Source organism: Cotesia typhae, unplaced genomic scaffold, assembly GCF_013202065.1.
Source record: "Cotesia typhae breed Kobodo isofemale line unplaced genomic scaffold, CoteBio_Ctyphae contig_23, whole genome shotgun sequence".
Taxonomy (NCBI): domain Eukaryota; kingdom Metazoa; phylum Arthropoda; class Insecta; order Hymenoptera; family Braconidae; genus Cotesia; species Cotesia typhae.
Window position 1 is genome coordinate 4,200,891 of NW_027423729.1, and position 22,820 is coordinate 4,223,710.

At 30.7% G+C, this 22,820-nt stretch overlaps 3 protein-coding genes across 6 annotated transcripts; 1 reads left to right on the forward strand and 2 right to left on the reverse strand.

Moving 5' to 3' along the window:
* Positions 1-1,630: 1,630 nt before the first annotated feature.
* Positions 1,631-13,742, forward strand: LOC141525047 (limbic system-associated membrane protein). Of its 4 annotated transcripts, XM_074239323.1 has the most exons (14): positions 1,631-1,749; positions 1,935-2,048; positions 2,729-3,054; positions 3,152-3,488; positions 3,575-4,075; positions 4,146-4,600; positions 6,382-6,483; positions 8,452-8,667; positions 9,586-9,707; positions 9,785-9,926; positions 11,320-11,717; positions 12,235-12,430; positions 12,520-12,570; positions 12,682-13,742. In XM_074239323.1, the coding sequence occupies exons 6-14, from the start codon at positions 4,564-4,566 to the stop codon at positions 12,813-12,815; spliced, it is 1,398 nt and encodes a 465-aa protein (XP_074095424.1). In that variant the 5' UTR covers positions 1,631-1,749; positions 1,935-2,048; positions 2,729-3,054; positions 3,152-3,488; positions 3,575-4,075; positions 4,146-4,563; the 3' UTR covers positions 12,816-13,742. The 4 variants fall into 4 exon arrangements, with proteins under 4 accessions (XP_074095424.1, XP_074095425.1, XP_074095423.1 ...); XM_074239324.1 differs by lacking the exons at positions 1,631-1,749; positions 1,935-2,048 and having other exon boundaries at positions 2,914-3,054; positions 3,575-3,758; positions 3,834-4,075; XM_074239322.1 differs by lacking the exons at positions 1,631-1,749; positions 1,935-2,048 and having other exon boundaries at positions 2,914-3,054; positions 3,575-3,845.
* Positions 13,743-13,841: 99 nt separating this feature from the next.
* Positions 13,842-17,355, reverse strand: Tsr (Cofilin/actin-depolymerizing factor homolog tsr). Its single transcript, XM_074239326.1, has 3 exons — positions 17,154-17,355; positions 14,283-14,525; positions 13,842-14,135 (listed from the first exon to the last, which is right to left on the reverse strand). Exons 1-3 carry the CDS (start codon positions 17,154-17,156, stop codon positions 13,935-13,937), a joined length of 447 nt encoding a protein of 148 aa, XP_074095427.1. The 5' UTR covers positions 17,157-17,355; the 3' UTR covers positions 13,842-13,934.
* A 1,631-nt stretch (positions 17,356-18,986) lies between these two features.
* On the reverse strand, positions 18,987-22,433 carry Rtf1 (RNA polymerase-associated protein Rtf1). Its single transcript, XM_074239321.1, has 4 exons — positions 22,242-22,433; positions 21,820-22,036; positions 19,585-21,216; positions 18,987-19,475 (listed from the first exon to the last, which is right to left on the reverse strand). Exons 1-4 carry the CDS (start codon positions 22,320-22,322, stop codon positions 19,369-19,371), a joined length of 2,037 nt encoding a protein of 678 aa, XP_074095422.1. The 5' UTR covers positions 22,323-22,433; the 3' UTR covers positions 18,987-19,368.
* Positions 22,434-22,820: the final 387 nt, after the last annotated feature.

Here is a 22,820-nt window from a genome sequence, read left to right on the forward strand (position 1 = left end):
TTATCATTATACAATGCAATCCCGTGTGAATTACAAATGACATAACATATATTATTTCAGGGAAGAAGAGTGAGAGTGGTGACCGCAATCAAATTCTTGGCTCCACATGAGAACTCTCGTGATAACTGCTTTGCGTTTAAACCACCTACATACATTACATCTATATGTTAAAGCGCATCTATGTACACCGCATATATTTATCTCTCCCACGTAATTTTGCAGCTGACATATATATCCATACTAATGTATGCAAAACCCCAAACGTAGCTGTACATCGAGGGTATGCATTTGCACTCTGGGTCAAAATTTGTCTCTTAATTATTCCTGATGTTTGCTCAGAGATCACTGGGATGGCTTTCACCAGAATAATTACACCAAGCTCTTATTCTGTCTTTATTCTAATCTATCCTCCGTCTCACAGTCATTGAAGCCATTATATTGCTATTACGCATACTGCCTTGACTCATCTTCAAGCTGAATTTCGGCGAACCGCTGTAATGTTACAAGACAATCGACCTCCTTACTTGATCCCACTTCCGACAATGTCTGTAAAAAATTAACAAAATTTTAGATCAATTAATACCAATTAAAACTAACGACTTTAAAATTTCAGCTTACCGATTCAGCTAGCATCCTCCGAGGTGGATGCTAGCTGCAGAGTGAACATTCATTTTAATCTAGGATATTAAAAGAATCCGGTATAATGTTGATTGAAAGCCGCTGGAAGCTTGAAGACGCAACGATTAGTTTTTTCTTTTTTTGAGATACTACTCTGTTCAGCCAGGATCCAGGATGAAAAAGCCATTGAAAAGCCATTCCCATGACTCATCTTGCCCAGATTACATACATTTCTGATTTTATCATTTTTAATGTGCTCGGCAATGATATCTAATAAGCGTAATAGGATTACGCTCATCGTTGATATAAAAGGACCGGAATAATAGTTGGATTGTAATAAGACTCGATAACAAAAGGTACAACTACTTTAAATAGATACTTTGTTATTGTCTGGGATTTTCTATCTGGTATTAAGGTAAAGTCCTCATTATTCCATTTATTAACTCTCACAATTTATTGTTTCGTTGTATAGATCTATAAATATACAAAGAATAATCAGGTTTTGCTTGTGTGTATAAGCAAAAATCCAGAGCTGATTGTCAATTGGTAATTTACAAACTGTGTTAATGGATTTTTTTGTATTTACGATTGAGGATATGCCGTAATTAAAAATATGCTGGAACTGCACTGGGTAGTCTAGAAAAATAGCTCGGGAAAAAAACAACTGGCTCTCTGCTCTACTATATACATATATAAATATAAATAAAAGCTCAGTACAACGGTAGCTGGTTTCGAAAATTGCTAACGAGCTGAGCGTCGAAATCAACCCTGCGTGCTTGGAATAATTCACAATTTATTGTCTGTGTGTGTGTGTGTGTGTGTGTGTGTGTGTGTGTGTGTGTGTGTGTGTGTGTGTGTGTGTGTGTGTGTGTGTGTGTGTGTGTGTGTGTGTGTGTGTGTGTGTGTGTGTGTGTGTGTGTGTGTGTGTGTGTGTGTGTGTGTGTGTGTGTGTGTGTGTGTGTGTGTGTGTGTGTGTGAGAATTGGGTTGACACACGGGTATCAATATAATTGATGGTATTTTATCGATTATTCATGCACGTATTATATATACGGACAAATTCCTCTTGAAATGATAAAGGAAGTTATTAAATAAATGAAAGTTAATAAACCGGTGAGCAGTTAAATGTCAGGTGAAATTAAATATTTTTACTGAATAGAATATTTTATGTACAGAGTTTTAGTGAAAAGAATTATAAATATGAGAGGATTGATAGCTTTAGATGATTGTCTGATGCTACACTAGCATGTTATGCACGGAATCACACAAAAGATAGATCGATTTGACAAAAGCTCAATATTCGTTTTGTCTATACAGGTATATACGGATCACTGAAAAGTGAATGAAGCTGTCCGATGAAGCGATTTGTCGGGAATATTCATTGCTCTGTGCAATTTTCTGGAAGACTGATATAGACTACAGCTCAACCAGGTAACTCGTCAGTGGTTACACCAAGCTTTGTCTGACAATAGGCACAAGGAACAACAAGTGTTACTCATATTTCTTCTATTGTCTATCTTGAAATTGCATACACGGTGTTATTCATATTTATATTTCGCTGTCAGTGCCCGACTACAATCACTTTTTACATTTATGATTATTAAAGAAGAAATAGATTTTATCAAGAAGCTATTTTGAAAGTTTTTTAAAATTGTTCAGTCAGTTGGTTGGGTCACGCTGATATCATCATACGATTATTGATAACTATCGTAAAATTATGCACATGGAAAAATTTCAATTTGGGTCGCCAAAAGTATTATCAAGCCAATCTATTTCTCCATTTATCTACAAACATACACATAAATAATTTTAAATACTTTTTAATGGATTTACATTTTTATTTATTTTTTTTTTTTGTCATAATTTTAAATTAGTTTTTTTGAATTGAATTGACTTGATAATTGCGCGGGTTAGATCGAATTGTTTTATGAATAATTTTGCGGATGGAATATTAATGACGTTTAAATTACAATGGTATTAAATTATACTCTTCAAATGTAGGGTACAAGCAATGTTTTTTAATACCGTGTCATTTTTGGAAATTTTATATTTTATTTTGATTTATGAAGAATATATGGAAAGCATTCATACTACAGATATTTTTCTTCCAGATGTTTAATGGAACAATGTATTAAACTAAAAAATTAAAAAATTTATTTCGCTTTAAAAAATGACCGAAATATGCTTGGCAGACAAGATTAATAATAATTTAAAGAAAATATCAAAAATTATAGAAATGTATTTTTATACTCAAGATTACAAGTCAATTACCAACTATACTAAAGTCAATTGTATTCTCGCCTACGCTAAGTCACTAAGTCGATTTAATCTCGCATAAATTTAATATAATTTATTATTTTTAATTAACTAAAAGCCTGCTACAAGTTTACAGAGTCAAGTTGTACAAGTAATTTTAATGTCAACTTGTTAAATTTAGGTAAGTTCAATATTTTCACTTTTAAGTTAAATTATAAATCAAAAGACTAGAATCTTTGATGTAAAATTTATATATTTATTTGTTTGTTTATTTATAGGACATACGAAGGTATAAAAAGTTATAAATAATACATAATGTATGCAAGTATAGGTGTGAAAAATAAATTGTGCATAAGTCTGATTAAAGACTTATCCTAGATAACATAAACTTTATTTATGTCAATCGAAGTAATAGTTATATAATATAAATATAACTTGATATAAAAAAAATGTAAAAGGTAGTAAAAATAAAAATCTGAAAAATGAGAAGAAATAGAACTGAATGCAAATGTAATATAATAGGCTAATTATGTGAAGTAGATGCCAACCAGTTTTTCAATTTCTTTATAATTGCTTCATAATTACAAGTTAAAGTTTTTTATTGTATTAATATAGGTAATTTATTAAAGTATTTTATTATTACAACTATAAAGAAGCTTAATGATAATAAAAAAAATTTTTTTAATGAATTATATTTACAGGAGAGACTGCAGTGTGTTTGCAAAAATGATAAATAATCTCATTAAACTCTAAGCTGAGCAAACTACGACGAAGATAAATGAATAAATAAAGATCGTAAGGTAATTTGATAAAATAAATTAGATTAACAAAATAAGTAGATCAACAACACACGAAGAATTTAAAGTTAAGATGAGTAGAAAAGGAGTAAGTCATAACCGTGCAGTAAAGTCCAAGATTAAATTAACAGCTGAATGGATAACTCGATGAATGACTCTATAGGAGATCGTGTCGGTGCGTAAATTGAACAAATTACAGAAGAATGCCTTGGACGGTGTTGGGTTTATGATGCTTGTCGAAGACCCCGCACGCCCCTATACACACACGTCGATTTAAAGCGTCTCCAGAGGCTCTCACTCATCTCACTCATCTCCCTAGCCGTCATATAATGTCAATTTGGAATTCCGCTGCTTTCAATTTCAATTATACCGTTTAAATATTCATCATAAATTCATTAATCACGGGTAATATTGTTACCACGTACCAGGAGTTTTAATAAAATACTAGTGATTTTTTTTTTTTTTTTTTTTTTAGAGAGATGATGCTGACGGTGCCGACGATGACAGTGGCAATTGATGGGGAGCTCCACTGGTTGCGCAGTGGACAACTACTCGTAATTACATATCCCAGATGAAACGAATGTGAATGACTACTGTATTATATGTACGAATACGAGCATTAGAAAGTAAGAAGCACCCGGGGGAGTAACAAGTCGAGGAGCCGTCACATCCGCATCAGTTCATCTTTAAAACGCGCACGCTTCGCGCACTCGACAATTTGCCCTTGAACTTTTCACCCTCGCCATTCAGCATAAAATATTTTTTAGAATTAATTCCACCTCTTATTATATTTTAATTAATTTCAATTTTTTTTTTTTTTTTAAATTTTATACTTTAATTATTATTGCCGTGTAAATATTTTATTTTAATGTAATTATTAATTTTGTGCTAAAATGGTTCCACGTTGGATTATTTGTGTCACGGTTGTCGGTAAGAGTTTTTTTAATTGTGGTATCGAATTTTAGTGGAGTGTTTTGAGTTCTATTTTGTTTTTTGTTATTTTAACAGTCAATTAAGTTGATATTTATTTAAGTTAATACACTAGATATTTTTTTAATTAAATTAATTTTAAAAAACTAGAGAGAAAATACTTTGTTACATTTTTTCGCAAGAGCTGGTATATACACTCAAGTGCTCTCCCAATTAACTGATGATTAACGCATTTCTCTATTATTTTTAATACTCTAGGGAAATTTCATTTAAACTTCTCTTTGACTCAAGCACTCGAAAATCTCATAACAATTTAATTAAGCTAATAACATTTTATTTTTATCCGTCAATAATTATCTTCTTTATTATTATTAAAAAAAAAAAATTATTTTAAATACTGAGTAGTTGTAATTGCGCAAAACTTTAATTATAATTAAGGATTTCAACGCAGCTAATGAATTCTCAATGTTATCAAGTCTTAATTTTATCTTTATAAAATCGGGAAGATTACTACATTTATGGAAGTCTTTATGTATTTATTTGTATCTTTATGTATTTCCCGTACTTTAGCTTCAGTGTACTTTATATCAATTAAATTTTCATTACCTGTATTATAATTATGCTTATTATTCATGAAAATCGCATCATTAGATATTCAAGGATAAAATTATCAATAATTTGAAAAATAAACGCTTTATCATTATAGATGAGTTTTATCGCTCTAAATTCAACTATTTGCATTTTGTTTAATGATCATAATTAAAAATTTAAATTGTGATATACATTTCTCATCCAAAATAATAATAATAATGTATAATTACTTACTGAGTTATTTAATCTGTGTAAAGAATTTCACTTTTGTATGACTTTACTTATTATATTATTATTTTATTACCGCTGTAAAATAAAATCTCATCAATGAAAAAATACAACGAAAAAAAAAAATAAAATAAAAATTAACTTAACTCAAGAAAAAAAAAATAATTTTGAAGAGTTTCATTGTCTTGAATTAAGAAGAAACATTTTTTAATGAAGAAACATTTCTTTAAGAATTTTTTTTTACCTAAATCAAGAAGATGAAATTCTTCAAATTTATTTTCTTGATTGTAGTAAATTTTTTTTCTGTGCAGTAAATAATACTTTAGACACTTTTTAAACTGTTTTTATGTAATTAACTTTTTACATTAGTTTTTATTTTATTAAATTAGATTAAAAATGAATTTTTATTTTTTATAATAAACAATTTTTTTGGAAAAAATTTTCAAGCAAATTTTGGACGAAAAAAATAAAAATTTAAACAATAATAGATTTAAATAAAATTGGGATAAATTTCAAATCCAAAAATAACAAAACTAAAAATACGGAGTAAAAAAAAAAGTTGTATTTGCGAAACAAAAAATTGTAAAATATATTTATTTATTTATTTAGTAAGTTAATAAGATTTTTCGATTACTCTCAAATTTGGGACGGTTCTCAATCTCTTTGGTAGTTAGATAAAAAGCGTCTAGAATAATTGACCGGTCACAGATACCCGGTGCTTTCATTTGGTAACACTCTGTAATTGGAGCGCTTAATTCTGAGTAAGAGCTTTTGGTTTCCCTCATGAGGAAAGCCAGAAGGTCTCGCGCTCACTTTGCCGGATTTATCGTCTAGCTTTTTGCGGTTAAAAAAAAGCTGGCCCCGAGTAAAAAATAGCGAGATAAAAGATAAGCATTGATACAAAATCACTGGAGATACCTGCTTTGTCATTTAAATGGATTTTTTTTGTTTAATGTCTCCAGGTATTTGGATCTCATCCTGCAAAAGCTCCAACAGTGCCCAAACGGCAGTCAAGACGTTTCAAAATAACACGGTGATATTACCCTGCCACGTAGAAAGCCTCGGTAAGTGGAAAAGCAATTCGTATATACCCAAGCCACTATTTCTTCAGCGAATTCCCGGAGGAAAATATAAACTTTTTTTGCGGTTGAGTATCCTATAGCTCTCATCTAGCTTCCATCTAAATACTATCCACCACACCTCGCTCTTCACTCTTATCTCACTTTTCTCGATCTCGTTGTTGCTGTGGTATACTATATATACATATATATCTCGACACACATAAAGCATCAGACAGATCCATTTGCATTTCATCCTTAATTCAACAAAATCGCTTTTCCATGAATGGAGAGCAGGTCCAATGGAATTAGACTCTCCGGCGTTCTCATCGAATTCTCCCTAAAACAAACTTTCTTATTTGTTAGTAATACTTTCTTTCTTTCTTTCTTAGTCGGGTTTTAAGTAATTGCATGAATAAAAAATTGGAAATTTAAAAAGTCATCAAATTTCACTTGATACAATATTAAGTTTCATCTTTTTTAGTAGATTTCATAAAAATCTAACTATTGCATTGGTCACTTGTCAGGACGATAGTGTCTACAATTAACATCAGATCTTCTCCAAACTCAAAATACTTATTCTATAGATAAATACCGAAGTCAAGTTCGAAAATGAGCTTAATCGGTCAAGTAATTTAAAAATTCTGAGATTTCAAAATTTTCAAAATCTTAAAAATTCATTTTTTTTTTTTTTTCACTTTCTTTCTTAATTAATTTTCGAACGGGATAACTTATTGAATCTCTGTAGATTGCATCTGAAAGCTCTTTAAATAAGCTTCAATTTGAGCTGATTAAAAAAAATTCAACACGATTAAAAATTTTGATGCTTCATAAGAAGAAAAATTCAAAAGTGTGAAAAATATTTAAAAGAATTTTAATTTTGTTTTTTCCAATAATTTTGAGTTCATTTTTTTAAATCTTTAGATGTAATTTTCACTTACTTTAAAACCTTTGATTTTATTGAAACTTTTCACACTTATTAAGGAACGATGACAATCCAATTATGTAATAAGTTTGACCTACTATCCTGATCAGAATCGTCAGAATTGGCAATTTTAAGTTTACCGTCGAAAGAACAAAATAATTAATAAAAAAAATGTATTTTATTGTAAAGAAAGCTTGGGGAGTTTTTTTTACATATTTCTATAATGACTTCACTTTTACCAATATTTGTTAATAAAATATTTATAAAAATTATTATCAAGAACTCTATCTGTGTTTTTAATAAAATACATTTTTTTATTAATTATTATTAACTTCATTTTTATTTTAAATTTATTAAAAATTGTCTTTCACTTTTTACTTTAGTTTTTTATCAAAGCGTATTTTTAATTTCTTTAAATTATTATTTATTAAATTTTTTTCATCAAAGTCTGACCTAAAAAAAGTGATTAAAAATAATTACTTTAAAGAAGAAAAAAATTTGCGTGTAACCTTTTAATTAAGAGAACAAAAATTTTATTTGATATTCTTTTAATTTCTGCGAAAATAAAGATAATACATCCATGATAAAATTTGCATTCAAGATCTAAAAGTACCTTCAGTGCTTTAATATACAAATTTTTTTGAAAGTTCACGTTACATTTTTGTCCAAAAAAATAGTTTAGTAAGTAAATTCAAACTTTATTAAATTATTATTATTATTATTATTATTATTATAAAAAGAAGAAATATTAAAAATTAAAAAGAAGCTAAAAAATATCTCTAAAATTTTTATAATTTAAAAATACAGATTTAATATCTGAATTTTCTTTTCTTCTTTTCAATTTAAACTTTTAAAATCGATTATCCCGAAAAATTCTTATATCAAACTTTTCAAGAATAATTTACATTTTATAAATTTGAATAAAAAAAAAATCTTGCAATGCCAATTGAGTGTAAAATATTATTCAGAATTTAAAATGAAAATTCTTGAGAAGAAAAATTATAAAATAAAAATTGTTGATCAGAAAAAGTGATAAAAATTTTTTTCAGGTGTTCAAACAATAGTGAGATGGTGGCGAGAAGACACGCTGCTAGCAGACAGCAGTGATCCAAATTTAATACATCTCCCTCGCATAAAAATGTGGGACAATATGAGCTTGGAGGTGTCACAAGTGCAGCCACAGGATTCTGGAAAATATGTTTGTCAAGCTTCAAGACCGGCACCTTGGGGCCACGTTACACAAGTACAAACTATTGAAGTTCTGTGTAAGTGTAGAATATCGATATCAATAGTCTTCTTTTTCTGTTTCTATTTCTCTAGGAAGGAGCGTGAATCTCAGATGAAATAAAATAATAAAATAAAAAAAAAAAAAAATTCAATAGATACCTACTAGTAGGTACAAGTGTTATGTATTATGTATGAATGTGTAAAACCAGTTGTCAGATTTCCCACGCGAGTATTATGGTACAAGAAACTTGAGATAAGATACCGGATCTTACGCACTGATTCTTCTGAGCCTGGTCCTCAGAGAGTCGTGAGACCTTATTACTATCTGACTCTAATATTGTATATATTGTCCTTTGTCGCTATTCTATAAATGAAATAAAAATTACTTCAAATTTTAAATTGTTCCCCCACGAGGCGAAAGTGAAAAAAATGCCATTCGGTAGCCGAAATGGAAGTAGATTTTCTACTTAAATAAAATCACAGCACTAATAATACAAATACTTCAATCTCATTGATGGAATCCCTTCTTTTTAAGTTAAAATGAATGCAATAATAAAATTTCATTTAATATCTTCAGACCAATAGATTATTTTAAGGGGAAACCTCACTGTGACAATCGAAAAAAAGAGGTGATTTTCGGGAATTTTTTTGACAGGGAAAAAAAAGAATTTGGGAATCGGATTTTTGTTATTTTATTAAGGGTACATTAAAGATTATTACCCTAAATTTTTATTAAAAAATATTTAATTATTACAAAGTTATTAACAATCTCGTAGAGCACTAGAAAAAAGTTCCCCCTAAAAATGAATGAAGACGGCTGCAATAGTTAAATTTTTATGAAATCTACTAAAAAAATAAAAAAAATTAAAACAACAGAGATTGTTATTACTTTATGTATCATAATATTTATTTTATTGTACTTTGTTTAATAACTTGGTTGTGTTTTGTATAAACAGACCCACCAAGCATCCATTCAGTGCCTGAAGCTGGAGAACTTGAAGTAAACTTTGGTGATGAAGTAGAAATGGCTTGTATTGCTAAAGGAGTACCCTATCCAAGCATTTCCTGGAGAATGAAGGTAAATTTTGTCTGGTATAATTTATGGTTCAAGTGTTTAATGAACGACTCTCTTGGTGGCTTTTGTCGAGTATACAGGATGAAGAGATGAAATTACTGGATGAGAGATCAAAGCTTAGGTTTCGCGCTGACAATCGCACTCTGTCTGGTCGATATACCTGTGTTGCTGATAATGGAATTGGTGAACCGGCAATGGCTAATATAGACCTACGCATACGCTGTAAGGAGACCTTTACTTCCTAATTTAATCTTACATTATAACTTCAGTCATTGTCACGCCTACATATTTCATTTTGAGTCTTGAATGGCTATTTGTAAGCTTACTGGTAATGTTCATTTTATTGTACTTTTATTCTTTAGATTTTCATTCAAGTTATGAGAAAAATTCTTTAGAATAAGAGAGTTAAAATATTATTTTTAGATGGATAAAATTTTCAGGATTCAGAAAAATCTTTAGAGAATTTTATTGAATAAAATTCAAGTTTTTATAATTAATATTTTTTATTGAAAAAAAAAAAATTACTAGTTTAATTTTATGAAAAATTATTTCTTCTATTAAAAAAAAAAAAAAAATTAGTTCAATTTCATAAAAAAATTTTTTTACATAAAAACTGTATGTTCAATTTTCTAAAAAAAATTAATATTTCTTTTTTCTTTTACAAAAAAATTACTTGCTTAAATATCAAAAATTAAAACTTCTTCCACACGGAAAGAACAAGATGACACTGGATATCATCCCGGATTATACTGGGTAAAAAAAACTTCAGATAGTAGCTAGTATAATTCAGATTACAATGAGTATAATCCAAATATCACCCAGTATAATCTGGATTATACTAGCTACTATCTAAAAATTTTTTTTTCACCACAGATATCACTGAGTATAATCTGGGATGTTATTCAGTGTCATCTTGTTCTTTCAGGAAGAAATAAATATTTTATTTAATTTTAATAATTCTAAAATTAAAATGTATTTTTGCTTTGCAAAACTAAACAATACCTTAATAATTGTTAATTAATGAATTAGACCAATTAATTAAATATTTAGTGTTTCCTTATTTTGTAATTTTGTATTACATCGTTAAATACTTACTTCACAAATTTAGTTTAATAATCTAAACATGTACCTAATCTATTTACATCAGCTATTCAATTAATTACCAGCTTAATTTCCTATTTCATTAATCGAAATAGATTTTTCTCGAATGAACAGGTAGTATTACTAAATTACCAACAAATAAGTAATTAATCAGTATTTATCAATGCAATGAAAAGCGTGAGAAGCTAAAAGCTGCTCTTAATTATAAATAATAAAAGCACGTATCCACACTCAGTGCTATGCTATGTGTGGGCAATAATGTAAATTGTATGTTTGGATCAGATGTGTACTGACGCGCAATTACAATTGAATTACAAGTCATCAGGTCGTTTATGTATTCAATGTTGATTGATGGTGACTATAGAGTCAACAATTGATTACATACACTAGACTGTTGAATGGAGTGTTGGCTATTGATGGAAATAAAATTATTTATGACCGAGAAATAACCGCTTCTGTCTCGACATTTCACATCAAATCCCTGATAGCATCTAAACATTCAATTTGTCCTTAGATAAACCGGAGATCGAGTCCAAGAAGAGCTGGATCCATGCATCCCCTGGAATACGGGCTCAGCTTGACTGCAAGGTGACAGCTTACCCTGACGCCAAGGTCGACTGGTTCATAGAAAATGAGAGAATTACCTACTCATCAAGGATTGTTAAATTCATTGCCGGGCAGGTTCACAGCCTGGTGATAAGAAATGTCAGGCCCAGCGACTACGGTTATTACGTTTGTCGCGCTACAAATGATTTGGGAGTTTCTGAAACGAGTATTGAATTATCTGGAATAGCCAATGCTGCTGTCTTCAAGGAGTCCAATCCTATCGCTACTAATGCATACAATTTTATTTGGGAGGTTGATAGCTATATACCAATTATTGAGTATCAATTCTGGTTTCGCAAACACTCAGTATGTTAAATATATTTAATTAGAGTTTTAGAAAGTAATAGTATGCCAGTAATGATACTGAAATCTGCAATGAAAATTGAGTTAGCCTACATCTAAAAATTTTTAGAATTTTTTTTATTGAAAAAATGATTCCAAAAAATTAAAAAAAAAAAAACATTTTATTTGTAAAAATTTATAAGTGCAATTTTTTAAACATATTTTTTTATTTTAATTTAATAAATTAAAAAGTCAAAAACGTCGGCTAACTTTAGTATTGTAAATCTGCATGTTAAAATTTTTTAAATTTTTATTACAAATAAAATTTTTAAAAAATTTGCACTTTTAATTTTTTTTAATTTCTAGATGTGGAAATTTTTTCACAATAATTTAAATACTATAAAATATTTCAGTATCATCTAAAAATATTGGGAAGAAATAGTAATTTTTAAAATTAAAAAAAAAAAAAATTTTTCTTTTCTTCCTAGTACCTATTGTTGTTTCTATAATTATTATTTATTGATAGAAATATTTTGAATAGACTGCAGATCGAGGACGTGACTGGCACAAGCTATTCATCCCTAGTGGAAGCGATGCGATTGGACCTCTCCACGGCAAGTCCTTTAATCTCACAGGGCTGACGGCTGCAACACACTACGAAGCACTTATACTATCAAGAAATCGATATGGGTGGAGCAAGCCGTCGAAGATCCTACGGTTTGCCACTGAAGGAGCTGGTAAGTAAATGTCCAGTAAATTGATCTACATGGTAATATTATACCTCGTTAAATATTAATTTACTGGCTTTTAATATTATCACTGACAGCTCGGAAAGATCATTACAAAGTTGAGGCTGCTTACGAGGGATCACCACTGGGTAATTTAATATTTACTCTACTTATTAATAAAATATGACTAAGACTTTGGATTAATTACTTACACGCGGTAATATTAATAGTTAACTTAAATAATATATTTTTTTAAGCAGTTGTAATGAATGATTCACCAACTCCGAGATCTGAAACGCTCAACAGTGCCTCTATAGTTAATACGAGAGATTCAACGCTCAATATAGTCCTCGTGGTATTTTTATTATCAATATCTTTGGAACAATTGTTGTAAATTATTAGCAGTAAAGAAAAAAAAATTATTAATTGATTATTATGAATTAATATTAGATATGTTAAGGCAAAATCTATTGTATTGTGCGTGAATATTGTTGATTGTAGTGGTGATTATGATGACGATGACGCTGATGATGATGATGACAATGATGACCGTATTTCAATTAGTTAAAACAGTCTGTCATTGTTATTTATTCGAGCACGATTGTACAGTAGACGATAAGTCGAGAGAAGTGGTGACTCACCGTTCAATTGTGTGTTTGTACGAGTACGACAGTGATAATTAGATAGATTTATTATGATGATATATATAAAAGTCGTATGAATGTATATTATAAACTGTCTCGTACAGAAGCGTAATGCACTGTGATGTTATTTTGTTTTTTTTTTGTTCTTGGCATTAATAAAAGGTATCACAATTTATAAAATATACTATATATCACGGGATGTCAATACGAAATGAATTTAATTTAATCATTATACAGCCTGAGATAAATAAAAGAAAAAAAATAAAATAGTTTTTACCATTCTCACTGCGTGGTTGTTGTAAATTAGTTGCAATCTTTTACAATTACAATAGTTATTACCTTATTACAATTAATAATAGATACACTATATAATAATCGCGCCAGACAAACTCACGCAACGCTCACAATATAGAAATATGGGGTAAAATTATTACATTACTTGTTTTTATTACTTGAAATTTTTATCCTTTTGATGTATAAAGCCCGTTTACTTACAGTCCTTCATCGACTCATCATAATGACTAATCGTACATTACATGTACCGCAATATCTAATAGCCGGTATTCATTTATTATTATTATTATTATTATTTTTATTTATTTATTTTTGTTTCTTTTTTTTAATTATTATTATCAATATTATTATTATTATTATCAATATTATTATTAAGTGAAAAATGTGTAAAAAGGTGAACCTCCGATGCGATGTAACACGGAGCATTTACTCGGGGGAAATAAAAACGTACCCGCTCGATCTCACGCTCTCTCTCGTTTACGTTTTTTTTTTTTTTTTATTATTTTTTATTTTTATTTTTTATTCTTTTCTTTGTGTATTTAATCGCTTGGTGGAGATGTCCCCGGGAATACTCTTTAATTCCTGTCAGTGGCGCGAAGTTTCTCCTCGACAGCTTCTTCCGATGCTTCCGAGAGGTCCGTCGCTTGTATGTACTTCTGAACGCCGACAAGAGATTTCTTAAGGGCGTCAAATGAGCTCGAGTACAACATCTTCTTCTTTACTTTAGCGGTGTCGGGACACCACGACATCAGGAATAATTTTTGTTTCTTGGAAGCCTGTCGAATAATAATATTTTATTAATTATAATGATAATATTAATATTATAATAAATAATAATGATAATAATAAATATTGACAAAATACTTGAATTATTATTATAATAAAGATTTAAAAACAAAGTTAAGAAAAGTTAAGAGACTTGCCTCAGAGGTGCCTTGACACTGATGAGTGTACTCGAAATCAAAGAGACCATAGCGGCACTCTCCAGCACCACCTTTCTGCAAATCTTCAAGAAAAGCATCGTAAGCAGCGTCACGTGCTCCAATCACCTCAACGTCTATTTGCTTTTCATCTTTTATATAAAAAATGACGTATCGGTGTTTTTTATCTTTCTTTATTTCTTCATATGTCGTCTTACAGACGTCAGCTACAGTTACTCCAGATGCCTGTAAAATAAAGCAAATAATTAATAAGTAAATTTAAATTAGTCATTTTTTTTTTTCAAGGTGTCAAAATATTTTGAATAATTATTATAATTATATCTCTTATATAAATAAATTATTCATTATTCTCGTTTATTCCTTAAATACAACAAAGATCGTTGATTCATGGTCAAAAAAATCGGATCACTGCACATTGATGGTAAAACAACGGTAGATAAAATCCGTGCCACGTGCCCAAGTGCGACGACGGATAACTTTAGACGTCAATTCCAAAGTTACTTTTTTAATATTATAATTTAGAACGCGTGGGAACAACTTATTTATTTATAACCATCCCTCAAATACATTCATTTTATTAATATACCTCTAACACCGCCAGTACTTTAATTACATGCGAGAAGAATAAATATTTATTAAAGACTATTGCACTTGTAATAAAAATAACCGTGATTACTTGGCTGAATTTAAAAACTCTTCAACTAAAATTATCAAAAAAAAAAAATTTAAATGTGGAGAAAAATTTTTGGCAGACATAAATTTTTCCCAATACAATTATTTATAAATTTTTGGAAGCTAAGTCGGTTAGTTGGTCAACCGATGACAGCTACGACGACGACGACGACGATGATGATGATGAAAAGGACGAGCGTGTTTCGGCAGGCTCGGATCCAAATATTATCCGAATACTGACAAACAATATTTCACTCTATCTAAAGTTATCGGTTGCGACATTGCTGGTTGTCCCCTTGGGGAAGAAGAAGAAATAATAATAATAATAATTTTGAACGTCCCAATACGCACGTCAGACTATTCATGTATGGTATCAACTCTCATGTGTAGTTATCTGATGTGTACGTGCAAATCTGCTGCACACACTCGGATGTCCCTGAAGGTACACGCATTACAGAGAATGGGCTACGCTGAGAAAAGTGGGCTGCGACCCCGTCGATCGATATCATCTCGTCAATGGGGATGTCGGTTCGGTTAACGGAGGCCAGCTCCCTCTGGGGCGGTATGACGAGAACGCCCAAGGTCAAACCAGAGATGACTCACCATAGGTATACTTGATACGTTTTTTCATACATTTTTTTTTATTCTTAACTCTTAAACTTCTTTACAGTAGTCAAGCTCTTAATATGACATTTGGCTCGCGTGTGTTAGTTAAGCAATACAACCAAAACTGCTTGAACGGGAATTTTTTACAAGCCAGCTTCTTTATGAAGAACACTTTTCAGGACACTTGACTAAAAATTTAGTAATTTAAATTCATTAATAAAACTTGTTTTTTATTTGTTTTTTAGTTTAATTTAATTAAATAATACCGGCAAAGAATGTCGAGAAAGTAGATATTGAAATGAGTCTCAGTTGTCGGATATAATATTGTATAAAGTGTATATTTATACATCATACATATACATAAATATGTACGTATGTATGAGAGCAAATGAGATGGAAATTTGTTAGAAGTGCATGAACAAATGTACAATAGTATCATTGAGAGAAACTGTCTCATGCACACTGGGAGTGAAAGAAGAAAAGAAGTGAGAAAGAGAGAGTGTATAAATATTCGTCGGGTATCGGATGGACTCCGAAAAGAGCCGGGGAAGATAGATGAGAGTCTGTAATGTACATGTCCGCGTATGTATATATGTATGGATGGATAGATGGGTGGATAAATGTATGAGTCAGAGAGAGAAATCCAGAGAATTCATAGGACGTTTGTTTTTTTTTATATATATATATATATATATATATATATAATTATATAATATATAATAAATCTATAAATTTTCAAAAGATTTTAGTAATAATGCAACGATGCGTTAACAAATAACGGGCGTTAGATTAACACGTCACGCGAGATTTATATTTATACATTTATAAAGATAGATAGATAGATATTTATATATAATATGTATATCTGATTTATGAAAATAAAAAATAAAAAAAAATAAAAAGCAGATACTGATTTGCAGGCTATTGAGATTGAGATAAAACAAATTGTAGTGATTGCAGATGAGAACAAGGTGAAGTGAGCAATTAAGTGAAATAAAATAAAATGTAATGAAAGAGAGATAGCAGTAGACGCGTAATCTTAATCTGTCAATCGATGTGTGTTTAATATGTTCACAGTACAGGGAAGTGATTCATTCGCTTCCTGGAAAGGACAAGTACATACGACACTCCCTTGACGACGACCGCGACGACCACCACGACATTAAAGTCGAAATGTCTCCTTGGTTATTAAATAAAATGAACCAACCAATCCAATCAATCAACCGAGCAAGCATCATTAAAAAACCATTTCACAAAATTAATAAAGTTGCGTACAGTAATTATTAATAGAATAATATAAATAAAAATAAATTAATGAAACCGGAGAATATTTAAGTAATAAAATGTGCTTGCGGCTGAGTGCCGGGATAGAAATGGCGACCGGCAGAGCGTCCACCTCACTTCCACCTCGTCATAACCACAAAGTTGTTAGCCCACCGGACTACTTCTGTCGCGTACGTTAAAAAATCTTCCAGCAGTAATCGAATTTTTTATTTCTTCAACTCCCGAATTTAAAATAAACCAAAATACACCATTAAATGTCACATTATTAATAAAATATACTGTAATATTTACCATTTTTAGTAGCAGTCACAGTTCAGTAGCAGCGAGTAAAAATGAGTAAACAAGACAAGCAACCAAGTAAGCACACTACCAACACTTTTGTAAGAATCTCCGCCTGTGGTAAAACTGGGTATCTACTCGACGACTCGAATATGTCCAGTTCAGTTGGGGGTCGCGTACATACACCACGACAGCAACGACGAGGAAGGGAGGATCTTCACAGTGAGCTGACAATACCCGTCTCACATACACACCACACCATCAATTCGCTGTATCACTACGCCTGCGCGCGCATGTTAAATACAAGCGACACCATTGGTTGTATTCCAGTGTATCCGTAGTTATTCATTTATAATTTAAATTTTATCATTATTTTCTGTCATTTCAGCTGTTTTTTTTTTATCTTAAAAATTACTTTCAACTTCCTAGAATAATTTAATGGCAACAGTTTACCTGCAAATATGAAGTTTCAATTATAAAATAGCTTAATTGCTGATGCCGGTAGGACTGGCTTGCGCGCATTAATAGCGCTACGCGGTCCAGGAACCGGTGCGTGATTTATATAAAACGCTATTTTTAAATGTTACAATTTGAAGGTACGAGCGGGTCCCAATGCTCGACAAAAATATAAACGACCAAGCGTGATGGTGATATTAAGAGATACTTAACTATTATGACTGCCGTCAATGAAAAACATTTTTTTCTTCATTATTTTTTAGATTTATTAATCATTATTATTCTTCTTCTTCTTCTTCTTTTGACATTATTAAAAAATTTCTTCTTTTAAAAAAAATTTACCTTTGATTACTTCTGTACATATTTCGTTTACACGTTCGATGCACTCGACGTGACTTGGCATGTAAAATATCAATGGTGAATTAACAACGAAATTAGTCATCGTGATGACGTGCCAGCGGTATCAACCAATCGTCGATTTAGATGTAGGGAAATTGCCTTATATGGGCAGCGTACAGCGAGCATTGCAAACGCCGGTGTACCCGCTTGAGGGAGACACCACCTTTGCCGCTGCACAGGACATTTTGATTTTAAGAGTACGCGCGCGCACATTAATTACCAGTTAATCTCAAAATAAATTGATTAATTCGGATTTTAGTTTGCTTTTTTTAAACTTTATTTTCAATATTTTTTAATGTCATGATACATTGATGTTATTAGCAATTAAATAAGAATTACATTATCAATAGCTACTTAGTTTATAAATCAAATTTATCGATTTTTATGTACATGTATACAATCATTATATTGATAATAATGTAAATAATTGGTCGATTATTTATTTTAACATAATTATAACAATATTAATATTAAAAACAAAAATTAAAAAAAAAAATTATTAAAGTACATTTGATCAGCTTAATTATTTTATTTTGTGTTTGATCAACGCTTTATTCTAATAAGGAACTGCACTTAAAAATTATTATACAATTTCAATTTTTTTTTTTACTTTAATACTGTTCCTGTAAAAATAAACGCTGTATCCAACACTTTATTCACACAGTATTTTTAACATTTGTTAAATAACGCGACATGATACGTAACTAAAAAAAAAAAAAAAAACCTAAACTTACATAAAATTGTTTAACCTAAAATTCTTTCTAATAGAATAGTATAAATAAAAATAATTATAAAATAAAAAAAATGAAATCAAATCTTTGATATATCTACGAGTAAATAAATTTTTAAAATTTAATTGGATCAGTCAAGTGTCTATACTCATTTTTCTAAAAAATGTGTTAATAAATTGAGCGCAATTTCTACCTAATTAATAATTAATAATTAATAAAATTAAAAATAATAATAGGTATAATTATAATAGTAATAATATAAAACAAAATCTTAAAGGCTATTAATAATTATTAATCTATTTACAGTAGTAATGGACACAATTCCATAGAAATTGTTTATTAGTTTTCTTAGAGTCGGATCTAATTGAGTTTCATAAATATTAGTTTATAAATATTCTATTCACCTTGACAACACGAGTTGAGTGAATAAATCCAGAGTCGCAATGTTTACTATCAATACGTGCTATTAAATATACCTCAAATATTATGTATATGCTTATTTATTCCACCTGACGCGGTATATCAACAAAATAATTGCGCCATATAACTCTTTTAATAAATATAAACTAATTTAATTATTCTTCTCTGTCGCTCAATGATCCATTATTTTTATTTATAACCATATCGTAAAAAGTAAGGTGTTAGATGAGACCCCGTTTCTTCTTGTAGTCTTCGAGATTCAGTGATCGTCTTGGACCAGTGTCTTTAATGTTACTTACTGGCTTAGGTAACACACTAACAGGATTGCCTGATGAAAAAAAAAAAATAAATAAATAAATAAATAAATAAATAAAAAATAAAAAATATTAAAATTAATCCTCAATCGACAGACAAGTAAATTAAATAAAAATACTTACTTGGAATAGGTACTTCCAAATCTATTGTAATATCAAAATCATGAGCATTAAATAAGTCTTCACTACTCTGTTTCTTCTTCGGCTCTGGACCATTCTCCTTATCATTCGTATTTTTAGCATTTTCACCAGCTGAATCACTTTCTTTAGCAGCTTCATCGGAATCTTTATCATTGTCCTCTGCTACGAACTTCATCTTTGGCTTAGTACTACGCCTAGTGAACGGGTCTTCTTTTTTCTTGCCTTTGTTAGCTCTTACTTCTTCCATTATAGCTTTTTCAGCTTCCTCGACGTTTTTCTTTCTATTACGATCGTTAATATAAGAAATACTTGAAATAGTAGCAGTCCGCATTTTATCTAGCTCCGATGCGCGCTCTTCGAGTTCTCCAAGTTGTTGATTCAAACGACTGGCAGTTTCGTCATCGCCACGACCGTTGGCTACATCTCTTTCACGCAGCAGTTGTGCTTTTTTAAAGGCATAATTATAAGGAGTCTGTTTAAACCTTTCTTTCTCCCGAACTATTTTTTCAACATCCTCATCCTTAAATTCGTAGACCATTGCTTCTTTAATATCTTTAAGTTTTCCCTCGACTTCTTCGAAAGTGGGCATAGAAATTCCCTGGAGAGCGCAGGTTTCTTTCCACTTGCAGAATTCTGAGTCTGTGAAATCTTGATTTGAGACAAATTCCAATCTGAAGACACGTTCTTGAGCTCCGTGTCTTAATCTCAATCCTTTGTTTGTTCTAGTGCCTCCAAGCTGGTAAATTTTACCGGTCTCGCAAACGCCGCTGATTTCGGCGACTCGGTAGACAGGCTTGCCGTTATTGTTACCAATACCGACCCTGACGAAACAGCCACGTACTACACGATCAAAAAATGGTAGATGAACAAAACGTTCCATTTTGTGCCGAGACAATCTCACTTTATTTAGATCGTCTCTATGTCCGACGTACAGAGGCTTCTTCGGTTTCACAGCTTTGTTACTAGTCACTGATTTTTTGTCATCCGAGTCAGAATCTCGATCGTCACCACTCGATGAAGAACGTCGGGAAGAAACCTTGGCTGGCTCTTCTTCTTCGGCACTGTCCGAAGAACCGCTGTCGTCAGAATAAACATCCGAAGTTTTTAATTTAGTTTTATTGCCCTTGTGATCGTCTTCGAGCTCCTCCTCGTCGTCTTTTGGCTGTTGTTGTTGCTGTTCTTGTTCAATCCTTAGCTTCTCTTTCTCCTCTCGTTCTTTCTTTTCCTCACGACGAGCCTTCAGGAGCGTCATTGCTTGAAATTTCTTGTCCTGTTTTTCCTCAATTGTCTTTTTACGGTCTTTACTTCTTTCTTTGAGATCAGGAGCTCGTTCAATTTTCTTCTCCTCGACACTCTTCTCTTTCTTCTTGTTCTCTTTTTGCTTTTTCGCCTCCTGTCTTTTGGCCATTCTTAATTTCTTCTCGATGTCAAATCGCGTTTTCATAAGTTCTCGCTTCTCAATACGCTTATAAATTTCCTGCTCACGCTCTATTTCAGTCATCTGAGCCAATCTTGCTTGATCTTCAGCGTCACCCATCAAATTTTCGTCATACCCATCGTTAAATTCTTCCTCGCTTGCATCTGATACACTGAGCTCCGAATCAGATACTTCACCTGTAGAAAATTATTTTGTTTTTTACAACCGAATTATATTTGTGTAAATTATGACACTGAAGTTGGCAGACATTAAAAATTATTTTAAAATTTTATAATAATGCAATTATTATAAAAAAAATTTAATTAAAAAATTCCACATGTGAAAATTAATAAAAATCACAAGTGAACATTTTTAGACGCACTTTTTTATTGTAACTGATTTGTTATTAAAATTTTTAAAATTGACAGCTGACGGCTAACTTCAGCATTATTATAAATTAATGTTTTTACACCTAGCGGTCAAGTGACTAGTTCGATTTCTGGCTTGGTAACCAACCTCATTTATTTTTTCAAGGTTTGTCTTTGCTCTCATTGAGTTTCTATCATTTCAATGAACATCTTTATAACTCAAACAGACACCACAAGCTTTAAGCTTAACTAGTATTCAAGTTCGATGGATCCCCATCGATTTTATGTGAAGAGAGAATGTCTCTCGACCAATAGAGAAGATGGAGTTTCCATCCGTTAGCTTGAATTAGATTTACTAGTCACTTGACCGCTAGGTGTAAAGACATTAATTTTTTATTAATATTAAAAATATTCAAGTGAAATGATAAATACCCTCTTCAGGCTCGGAAGCTTTTCCAGAATTTTCTTCACTACCACTGTCATCAGAATTTGGCTTGTGAATTTTTCTTTTATTTCTTTTGGTAGGTATTTTCTTTTTAGTTTTATTAGACTTGGCACTCCACTCGTCATCAGAGTCAGAGGTGCCAGAGTCTGATGAGGCATCATTCTGTGACTTTTCCTTCTTTTTTTTAGCCAAAGACAGAAAATCCTAAAACACAATTAAATTCAAGATATTAATAAACATTTTTTAAAAAGATGATTATAAAACAAAATTTATAATTAATAAATTAACCATTACATATGTCAAAGCAATTACGCAATAAGTCAGTTTTATATAGTTGTAAATTATTAATAATTTATCTAGTTAAAAAAAAATGAAGTCTGCCAATCGAAATGTAGGTTATTTTACTTACGTTGTCCAAATCAGATCCTCCATCTGATCCAGTTCCACTGCTATCAGAATCAATTAACGCTTGATTCTTCCTTTTCGGCATTTTGTTAATTTAATATTTAAATGTTAAATAAGTTAAATAAAATAATATCGTTATTAAATATAATAAACTCAATATCACAAACAAGACCACAACTCACAGGCAATAACTCTAATGGACGACGACTAACAACTTTCGAGGACTTATAGTAAAATTGGGAGGTTAGTTGTTCTCGAGTTTTCCTGTGCGGGTGCACTGCGCATGAGCAACGTGTGAGTTGGCTCATTAACGTGGAGAGATAATAATGGCGGCTATGATCGAAGATAATTATTTACATGAATTCAGTATGCTAACTGCAAGACCCGCGCTCAACAACAAAAACATACTGCCATCTAGTGGAAATAATTTAAACCAAAAATATGTTCTTCAAAAATTTTAAATTATTTAAAAAAAATTACATTTTTAATTTATTAAAATTTCTACAAGACCATTATTTTAATAATTTTTTTTGCTATAATTTATTTGTTAAAAAAAACTAAAACAATTGTGAAGTGACAGTTA